This window comes from Ictidomys tridecemlineatus, chromosome 6 (genome assembly GCF_052094955.1).
Source record: "Ictidomys tridecemlineatus isolate mIctTri1 chromosome 6, mIctTri1.hap1, whole genome shotgun sequence".
Classification (NCBI taxonomy): domain Eukaryota; kingdom Metazoa; phylum Chordata; class Mammalia; order Rodentia; family Sciuridae; genus Ictidomys; species Ictidomys tridecemlineatus.
The window spans coordinates 197,984,884-197,995,602 of NC_135482.1; the positions used below are offsets into that span (position 1 = coordinate 197,984,884).

At 46.0% G+C, this 10,719-nt stretch overlaps 1 protein-coding gene across 3 annotated transcripts in view; it reads right to left on the reverse strand.

Annotated features, from left to right (window-relative positions):
• Ankrd10 (ankyrin repeat domain 10) overlaps positions 1–9,066 on the reverse strand; it is a 30,187-nt gene extending 21,121 nt beyond the window's left edge. Inside the window, exons 1-3 of one of the 3 annotated variants that reach the window (XM_005316980.4) lie at positions 8,702–9,066; positions 5,601–5,753; positions 1,758–1,849 (exon numbers count right to left, since the gene is read on the reverse strand). In XM_005316980.4, coding sequence (XP_005317037.1) covers positions 1,758–1,849; positions 5,601–5,753; positions 8,702–8,911 — 455 coding nt within the window. In that variant the 5' untranslated portion in view covers positions 8,912–9,066. Of the gene's footprint in view, positions 1–1,757; positions 1,850–5,600; positions 5,754–8,034; positions 8,516–8,701 lie in introns of those variants that run through there. The other 2 variants (XM_013360614.4, XM_013360618.4) reach the window with 2 other exon arrangements.
• Between the last annotated feature and the right edge of the window lie 1,653 nt (positions 9,067–10,719).

Consider the following 10,719-nt stretch of genomic DNA (forward strand, 5'->3'; position numbering starts at 1 on the left):
TCAGCCACACCTGGTGGAAAAGAGACACTTGAGGGTCCTGTAACCAAGGACAAAATTGTAAATAAAAGATGCTCATTTTTAAAAAGACACCTACTTAAAAAAAAAGAAAGAAAAAAAAGGACATAATGATAGATACTGATTGGCTTGAAGGATTAAGCTGTCCATCCATTAAAATGAATAAAATTAACATTGTTGTAATAAAATGCTTAGGACTGATTAGAGTATTGTTTGGAAAAATAAGTCATTAATTAAAAAAAAAAAATCAACTCCTAATTATCCATTATTTCAATAAATAATAACTAAGCAACTTAATTATGTTATATGACTCTGTATTTCATAATCAAAGCTTCTGTTTTAAAAAAAATTGAATTTTTCATCTAAGCACAACTATAAAACTTCATTTCTATAACTTTAAAACAAGTCACTGAGAATCATCAATGTTTTAAAATTGTATAATAAACATTAACATTATCAATTACTTTTAGATCATCTTAAGTCATGACTATATATTAACTTATAAGGGTCCCCTGCAATGTAGCAGTTATTAAAGGCCATATTTACAACATTTATTTGCTACATGAAGTAAAGGACTCAAGCCAAAGTAATGGCAAATCTTGCCAACACTTAATGAAACAGAAGCTAAGTCACTGAGACTGCTGACAGCCTCCAGCATAGAAACATGCCTTAAGTGAATCTGTATGGCTTTGCTGCTTAGGGTTTCTGTTCAGAATCTACTAGAATACAGAGTCAAAACAATGGAAACCAAAGGGTTAAACTTTTGTGGGGTTTACTTCTCCGGAAGTCTAAATATTCACATTTCCAATTAGAATAAGGTGGTTTCTATTTCTATGAATCATTCATAACACTTGAGGTAAAACAAAAAAGCTGGTATCAATTATCTGGTCATTACAACTCTATAGCTTACACTCAAGATTTAAGGGTGAAAAACTGGATCCATTGTTAATGCTGTGAACTGTAGAAGAAAAATTTTATAAAATAAATCTTTAAGAGAAAGTTAAGACAAACGAATTTAATACCTAAATAAATGTATAATGCCATGGCTAGCTAATGATTTGCAAACAAGATCACATTTCTAAATTAATATACTTAAAGACTATTCTGTCGGATGATGAGCTAGCTGATATAAACCGGGCAACAACAAGAAATTCTACAACAATGCCACCGGTATCAAAGGCTCCCAGCAAGCAAGTCTGAAGTCTTTAATTACTTAAGTTCTACTTTACAAAGAGTCCTAAGTTAAGTCACACTAGGCTAATGACTGAGACTGTCCACAGCCTTCAGCACAGATGGTCCTCACATCTGCTAAGAGGAGGAATTCAAAACGTAGAAAAGCCCATTGTCTTCAAAAGCACATAAGCCAAAGAGGCCTGCAAGGACATTCTAGCTCAATCCATGTGCTGGCAAAGAAAAGCGAGGACCTGCCACAGAGACACATCTAGTTAGTGGCGAAGTCAAAAATGTCAACTTTGAAATCCACTCACTTGACTCTTCCTTCTGTCCCTGATACATTCTCTCATGACAAGAATTTGGAGCCATCATGGAACTAAGCTCCTACTGCTAATCAATGGTCAACTCAGACTACAATCTTGCTAACACTAACTGGTCTAAAAAACAAAACTGTATGACTAATTTTAAAAATAAAGATTTTAGGGCTTTTGCTTGCTCTACATGCTGTGGTTTGAATATAAACACCTTGACTACTTCTCTAGCTTGGGAGGATAATTGAAGGCACTTACTCGGTATGAGCTCCGTTCGCCACCAGGGCACTGATGCACTCGAGGCTCCCGGAGCGGGCTGCCTTGTGAATGGGAGTTTCCCCCTCACAGTCCTGAAACACACAACACCCACTCTCAGATCCAACAACATTTTCCACATTTTAAAGCAGAACAATTAGCACAGCCAGAGGTCTTCTCATCCATCTGTGACACAAACGAGCTGAGCATCGTAAAATTTGAAGCATAATACAAAGGAACATTTAGGTGAAGAGAAGACAAAGACTAGAGAAGGGGTCGTGTTCTCCAAAGCATTTAGCTAAAGGTCAATATCCCAAAATCCTGGGGTCTCTTTAGCAGGGACAGCATGAATGCTCTCAATCAGGATTCACAAATGTTTTAATCCTGGATCTTGGCACCAATGTGTACACATAAACCCCCAATAATTATCCTATGACAAGTTGAAAAAAAAAAAAAAACCCACATTATACCAAGGCCAAGAAATAGCACATATTATTAGCTTACTTACAGTCCAGCCTACCCATGTTCCTTTTCCTATCTACCCTGAATTTTTTCTTGATTTGGAACCATATTTAGAAAAGATGGTTTGAGGTCAAAGGCTCAGGCAAAGACAGAAGGAGACCATCCCAAGGGTCAACACAACAGGCTCTGCAGTCTAAACAGACCTCTGTTTTAGCAAAGAAGACACAAAGGGGGAACAGAGCAGAAGTAAGCAGATTCAGGGAAAACACCCTGGACTCTTAACACAGTCAACCAGAAAGGATGGACTCCTTCATACCTGTCCACAGGCTACCAGGCAAGTAACAAGTAAGCAGTAAATGTAATCAAAGACCCAAGCAGTCATCACTTCTGTTAGAAAAATTTAGAATTTTTTTTTTTGTCCAGGGAATCCTGAGGGTGAAGCAGCCAGAGTTCTTGGATAAATCCACTTCATTGTCACTGGAGCTACTGCTGCCATACTTGCCTACAGCCTCACAGAGAGAGCGCGAGCCAGTGAGCAATTGGGCATGGTGTGCAGCATTGGGAAAAGCAGCTCCTCCATAAACCCAGTGGCCACCTGAGCTCCTTCTCAATGCACAATGACTCATGGGGAGGATAGTGAGGTGTAGGCTACCCAAGTAAAAACATGGCACATTATTTTGCAGAAAACAGAATATGAGAGACTCAAGGGGCAGAGTGGAGGGAAGAGTGTGTACATGTATTTCAATCAGGGTCCAAAAGGCTGTAAACAGAATATAAAGAAATCTAACACCCCAAACAACAACAAAAAATTTCTATTTTTGAAAAAAGAAAACCAGCAAACCATGTGACTATTCAAAAAAGTGAACTCTTCCAAAGAGGAGGGGAAGGGAGAGAAGTGGTACATAATAAAGCAAATAAAAACTAGATAAAGGCCAGGCGCAGTGGCACATGCCTGTAATCCCAGCAGCTTGGGAGGCTGAAGTAGGAAGCTGTGAATTCAAAGCCAGCCTCAGCAACGGCAAGGTGCTAAGCAACTCAGTTGAGACCCTGTCCCTAAATAAAGTACAAAATAGGGTTGGGGGATATGGCTCAGTGGTCAACTGCCCCTGAGTTCAATCCCTGGTATCGCCCTCCCCCCCAAAAACCCCCTGGGTAAAAATACTGACAAGAAAACTACAAGCAAGATGAAAAACCTGAGTTTGCTACACTATTTCAAAAAGATGATAGAATATTACCAGACACTAAGGAAGACACTGAAAAGCAGAACTATCCAGCCCCTGGTTTGTTACACAAGAAGAGTCTTGGCGGGCACAGCAGACACTGCTTATGACATCTGCAGTCAAGAGAGAGGATACCAAGAGCAAAAGGCTATGTGAAGGGTATCTGAGTCTCTAGTTTAGACCAATCACATCTCAAAAAATACCTAAGTTTGCAATGTGAGTCTAGAACCATGGCAAACTGTGAGAAGAGGGAAATGTGCCAGGAATTCCAAGGGCAGCAGGGCACCTTGATTTTAACAAAGGAAACCTTTGACTTCTGATGTAGATATTGGAAATCAGAGCTGGCTTTCAAATACTGAACAAAGCTAGTCAAGATGAGCACTAAAAATGCAGCACATGCAAGCTAGCTTTACTTCCTCTTGGGGAAGCCCAACACAGGACTGCAGACAGCAGCACATCAGCTTTCTACCATTTCTCAGCTCACCCGACAGATGACCCAGAAAATCTGTATAAAGCATGAGGAAAACGAATGTCAAACTGTTGGCAGCTTACATGCCAAAAGGTTAACAGAAGTGGTATGCCAGGTTCAAAAACTTAAAACACAAATGTCAGATAAAAAGAAAAACTATACAAGATAAGCCAGTGGTACACTGGGAGCTGCCAGAGGGCTACTGTGACCTTAGGACCGCAGAGTGCCCATTACAAGAGAGGCCAAGTCCAGCCCCAATGGATTAAGATCAAGACCATGCCTGAGATTTAGACCACAGCTCTTCACCTGGAAAGATGTGGCCCTCTAGGAGATTCTAGGGTGCCCAACAATACCTGTGGGCACTCTGGGTGGATATGAGGACCTGGGGACTTCTAATCCAGCAAGTATTTCAACAGTGGAAGCTGCTAGGAGAGAGGATCAGGTAGTCTTGCGCTGGGAAGCAGAGCACAGAAGAGGTGCTGCCCGGGGGCACCTGAATGCTATTGCAAGCACAAAAGCACACCTTCAGCTCACACCCTTTATTAGTTCACTACAGGGAGCTTCTAGATTCAAAAACCAATACTAGGCAAATTCCTTAGACCTCTCTAAGTGACTTGTCCCAGGCCACAGTGCCCTTTCTACCTGCAGAGAGGGAGTCCAGGGTGCAGGTCCTGAGGCAAATGGGCAGCTGTGCTGATGCCCAACATGGAGGGTTCATCGGAGATAATTCACAAGCAGAAGAGCAGAGCAGCAGCAGAAACACATAAAGGCACGTCTGAGTGCAGAGGAGAGGGAGGTAGTGTGGAAAGAATACAGGTGTGCCTGCCCAAGGCTAGCTCAATGATAAGAACAAGCCTACCACCCAGGACCTCTGCTCCATAGGGTCTTTCCTATAAGTCTCACACAGAGAACAAATTGCCCAATTATGCCCTGCACTCCTTTCCCACTTATCCATGTTTCCAACCTGGCCGAAATACCTATCCCCAACTGCTACCGTTAAGGTGGGTAGCTGCGCCATCTTCAGGAAGGGAACTACAACCACTTTATAACTGCCGTGATCAAGGAAGGTATTTTAGGAAAGACAAAGAAAAGCAAGAGGAAATAAAAGGATTTTATTTATTTTATAATTAAAATAATAGGATTTTAATTATTTGGTGGAAAGATACTGAAAACACCAGTAAAAATGTGGGCGCATGCACACTTCAGTCTGTGCACATTTCTTAGGATTATTTTATTGGTGCACATTTAAACACAAAGGGCTGGAATCACTTATTCTTCCCACTCAGTAAATGACAGCAACTTTTTGAAAAGTCATCGTCCTAAACGTGTGACTGAAGCTGACCTAGGCCACTCCTTTTGCTAGCATGGATGTGTTTTTAGTAACTATGAAGTGAAGCTGAAGCAGCTGGAGCCAGGAAACCTGAGCTGGAGGCCAGAGCCATCAATTACCAGTTGTGACCTCGGGCAAATCACCCCTAATGGCAGTAGATGATCTGGTGAGTCATAATAGGCAAAAGCACTCTATGAACAGTATGCAAACTTCTGGAAAGGGTCTATTATCCATAATAACTGAAGGAACACTCCAGTCTACCCTCAGGTAAACATTTCAAACTCATTAATTAAGGCCTCACTTTGAAACAATACCCTGGGAGTAATTATAACTGGGAAAGCAGAGTCAATCCCCTACATTCTTACCGGTTTGTTAATGTTGGCCCCTGCTTGGATCAGCCAGACTAGGCAGTGAGGATGTCCTCCAAAAGCGGCGATGTGAGCTGGAGTCTGGGCATAGCGTGTAGTGGACACATTCAGTGTGGCTCCAGCTCTCACCAACTGCATTAAGCATTCCAACTTCGCACACAGCAGGAAGGGATATAAAAACAGGCAAATATGTCGGTATAACATAAAATACCACACAAATAATATAATTTCCACACTGGGGACAAGTGGCATTTTTTGCTACCCATTTTTTTTTTTGAGAGAACAAATTAATTCCTTCCTAACACCATGCAAATTTAAAAAGGTATTTAGAAGACATTTTCCTCATCCTTTAAAAAAAAAGCTGATGGAAAGAATGCAAAATATTAGACATGCACAAATATTTTGATTTTCCTACAATAGAAAAATCCAAAATCAGAAAAGATCAGCGTGCATTACTCCAAAACTTCTATTAAGACTTGTACATACACAATTTTGAATAAGTCATAGTGACTGTAAGTTACAAAAACATACGTAGCTATTTCCACAGGGAATGCGCAACTGTACTGCACACTCCCAGCCCCCTTGTGGATATTTTTTTCCCGGAGACACTCTAAGTTGTCCAGGCTGGCCTTGAACTTCCAATCCTCCTGCCTCAGCTTCAGGATAGCTGGGATTTCAGGGGTGTACAACCTTGCCCAGCTTTATTTTCAGTCTTTAAAATCTGTGTGTGCAAAGAAAAGTATGCAAAAAAGGCAACACAGATGAGCTCTACACCCAATAGGCAGCTAACTTGAAGACCAGCAAGTTAAGACAAGGATTTGTGGCTAAGCCTGACTACTATGCTGGCCTCTGGCTAAAGAGTATATTACATTCAACAAATTTATCCAGAGTCCACCAGGCACCTAGCATTTTTTCAACTGAATCACATGTTCTCCCACACTGTGGAGAAATCTATTTTCTACTTAGGGACCACAAAAAAGCCATCCTGGATGCACCCATTCCCTTGTTTAAAGAGGACCACCAGGACTCTGGTACTCCTTGTGATCCCAATGACTTGGGAGGTGGAGGCAGGACGACTGCAAGGCCAGTCTTAGTAACTTAGATCCCGTCTCAAAAAACAACAAAAAAAGAAGATGGGATGGAGCTCAGTGCTAAAGCACCCCTGGGTTCAATCCCCAGTACAATAATAGTAATGAGGACAGACCTCACAAGGAGAATAGATGTTCCATGACACCCAAGTTACACACCTGTGAGCTAAACTCTCAGAAATACAGACATTTAAAATGTGGTCTGTTTTAAATGAATGTAAAACTGGGAGTGAAGGCAAATTGAACACTGCCTTTATTACCAAGTGAAAAATGAAAAGTACCAACTAGCAATAAGATGAATAGGTGTCAAGCCCAATAAAATGGAAGTGGTTAATCTTTAACATTAGTTGAGAGTTCACTGGACCTAAGCCTGTTAAAAACTGGGTTTGAAGTTCTGGAAAGTTTTGCTAAATATGGTATCTTGTAAAAAGCAAGGTATAATTAGATATTTTTAATGTTTAGTACTCTGGGAACAAATAAGCCTCACAGGTAACTTGTGTGCCATGGGCATGATCTTAGGATATACGACTGAAACTGTTAAAAAGAGTGCAACCACTGACAAAGGGTGGAGAAGCTTTGAGTCTAGGCCTAACTTCTGCCCTAGGAGCTGCTTCTCACAGATGGGAACCTGGGCACCAAACTAGATTTTCCAAGATCCCTACCTTAACCTAAAACCCATAAAGTATGGGCCTCTGGTACAACGATAGTCTCCAAAGCAAACATACCACTTCCTCTGTAGAGATAAAGACCTTTTAAAAATAATTTCGGTCGTTTTAAAAAATTGTGGTAAAATACACATAGCATAAAATTTAGTATTTTAAGGGATTAGGACTATTTTTCGTCCTCAAATATAACTGGGACCGCCTTGGATTGGTAAATAAGTACTCCAAGTGACCATTTGCAGGAAGCAAAGGTGTAAGCATTCCAGACTCCACAGACACGTAGTCACGTGCCATCCCAGCGTGGGTAGGATGGAATCATCAGAAAAGTATTTAAAAAAGAAAAAGATGGTTCTTGCCTGCAAGATCTACTCCCTAAAACAGGCAGGGAAAACATCCAAAGTTTCCTAAAGCTTGGTATGAAAATAAGCCCTAGCAAGAGCCCTCTGGAGAGAGGGTTGTTAACTGCGGAGTGCCCAACAAGGCTGGGTGGCTCTCCCCAGCTCCAGTCTGAGATCAGACGCCACCCCAGGAGATGAAATGGGGGGCGCTCAGAACTGCTAGGTCTCAGGTCTCCTTCAGACGCCTGGCCTCAGCCCGGGCACCGGCCTCCGCACATCTTCTGGCCCAGGCACCCGTGCCTCTCCTGCAGGGTGCCCCCCACCTCCGCATGTGCTCCTTCACCTCTCAGCCCCGGCACCGCGCCCCAGTCCGGACCCTCCCCTCCGAGGGCACTCGGAGACGCTCACGACTCAGGCTGAGGCTCGTCTCTGAGGAACAGCACGACTGCACAGCGAGGGATTGAGCCGCTCCCTCTCAATTTTTAAGGGCCCCTGTCTCTCCAGAGAGGCGACGCCCAGCAGACTCTCCGGACAGCCGCCGCCGACTGTCCCCAGCGACCGGCGTCCCGCCCTCCGGAACGCGCCGCACGGCTCCGCTAGGCACGCACGCGCGGCCTCCGCACAACCGCAGCGCAGTCCGGTCATTCCCTCCAAAAGCAGTGCCTCGACGAAGCTCCCCGCCGAAGAGACTGCGCGGCGGATCCCACCATCGCATCTGCCAGGGCCCGGCCCGCCGCGGGAGCTGGGGGGTTTGAAACCGGGCCAGCCGCAGCACATGCGCCCTGAGCCCTCAAGGTGCCCACCCCGCTTCCGCCCGGCGCTCCCGGCACGCCCCGCGGCCCCCAGGCTGCCACCCCGCGCGCCGCCGCACATGCGCCCTTAGCCCCTAGGGGCGCAGGCCGGCCCACCCGGCTTCCGCCCCGCGCTCCCAGCACGCCCCGCGCCCCCGCCCTCTCCGAGCCCCCACGGGCAAGCAGCGGAAAATGGCGCCTTAAAGCGCCCGTGCCCACCTTGCCGAAATGCGCGGCCCAGTGCACGGGCGTCCAGCCGTAGAAGGAGTCCTCAGCGGCCAAGTGAGCGCGCGTCGTCTGCTGCAGCAGCGAGCACAGCGCGGCCAGGTCCCCGTCGCGGCAGGCGCGGTGCAGCGGGAAGCGAAGTGACAGCAGCTCTTCGCTGGAGAAGCCCGCCTCCACGCCCGCGCCTGCTCCCGCCGCCGCCATGGTCCGTCCTAGAGAGCGCGGGGCTGGCGAGCGAGAGGACGCTTCGGTGAGAGCCCGCGAAGCCGCCGCCGGAGCACAAAGGATTAAGAGCAGCCCCGCAGCCTCGTCCTACCCGCTGCGGAGCTGAGCGCGAACTGAAGGCAGGCGGGGCCTGCGGCGGGGCGGGGCCTGCCGCGGCGGGGACTGGGGCTGACACCTGGGACTACGGGGCGGGGCGGGGCGGGGCCTGCGCCTGGGGGCGGGGCCTCCCCGCGCCGCGCGACAGCAGTCGGCTGCCGGGCCCCGGAGAGCGGCGTGGCGGCGCCGGGCCGCGGCAGCGCCTCCTGAGGCCACGGCGGCTCCGGGTTCGCGTCGGCGCGGCCGGCCGGGCAGCGCTCCCGCGGCGTTGCGCTCTTCCCGTCAGTGCTCTGGGCGCCTGCGGAGAGGTGCTCGAGGTGGATGGTGCGCCCCTGGCGGTAGCGCCTCGCTGCGCCTCGCCGGGAATGCCCCCCTGGACCGAGCGCCGGCTCCACGGGTGTGCGCGGCGGGAATGGGGGCTGCGGGGCTTAGTAAAACGTCTCTCGCTCCACAGTCTGTCAGGCGAGGCCAGAAAGGATATTTTAATAGTTTCAGCAATACTTTAAGGGCGGAAATACCTGTGAACTCGTCTCAGCTCTGTTCACTCTACCACTCATTTTTCTTTGCAAATGACTTTAATTATAGTGATTCTTTAATATCTATCCTCTCACAATGGTTTCCTCTCTCCTTAAGTGCCCCATTTTCCAAAAGGACATAAGCCTACCTTCCCATTTGCAATAATGAGAGGGAGGGATTGCTCTTCTTTACCCCATTCGGGGAATGGGGTGAGTCTCAGACTGAAAGACAGGAATCTGCCTAAGGACAAGCTACTTTGCCTGGGGCAGAGCTAGAAATCAGACCCAGGCCTAGTTTCCAACACAACACTAGGTTTTGCTCTTTTAACCTTTGGTTTATTTTGCATAGACAATATTAAAGCCTGACCAGTCAAACATGTTATAATGATAGGATAGTTTTTCAATTAAGATTGCTTTCTGTTTTCTTCTGACTGTACATTATTTATACAGCCCAACTGAAATAAGCCTACATATATATGATGGTGGATCCTCAAGAGCTCCCTTTTGGGGATCATGGATACCTTGTATCCAGTCAGTACTCTCAGATACTCATGTTCCAATTGGTGGTTCTCCCAAGTTTTACCCAAATCTTACAATTATTACTGTTCAACTCCAGGACTGCAAATGCCCCAGGGGTATTATTTGCCGATCCCAGAAAAGAACTTGGAGGACTCAACAGAGAGGTTTTGGACTGTGTTACTTGCTTTTCCAGCCTGTGTACAGTGGAGGCCTGCCAGTTCCCACAAGCAGGGGAGTGAACAGGACAGGTCAGTTGCTGCACAGGTGAATTTCCTTCTTCAATTTGTGAGTACCCTCCTTCACAACAGGGTCCACTATTTAGATCCTCTCCAAAGGACTGGAGATAAAGGAAGTGACCAGTTCCCCTCTCCATTTCCTTCAGTATTGTGTTCTTTTTAGACCTTTTTATCACACCGGAAGCTTTCCTAAGCACTGATTAGTGTTTACCCCAAAATTAGAAATCATAGATTTGTCTTAGAATTCTTGTTTCGAAAAAGCAAGAAAAAAAAAGTAAAGCAGATGAATAACTGATGTCCTTTGTCTAATTTGACGAAGCAACCAGAAATAAGCAAACAGGTGTTTGAAGAAAGACTCCTGATACACAATAGAAGACAATACTTAACATTCAATATGTTAAAAAAAACAACCCTCCCCCTT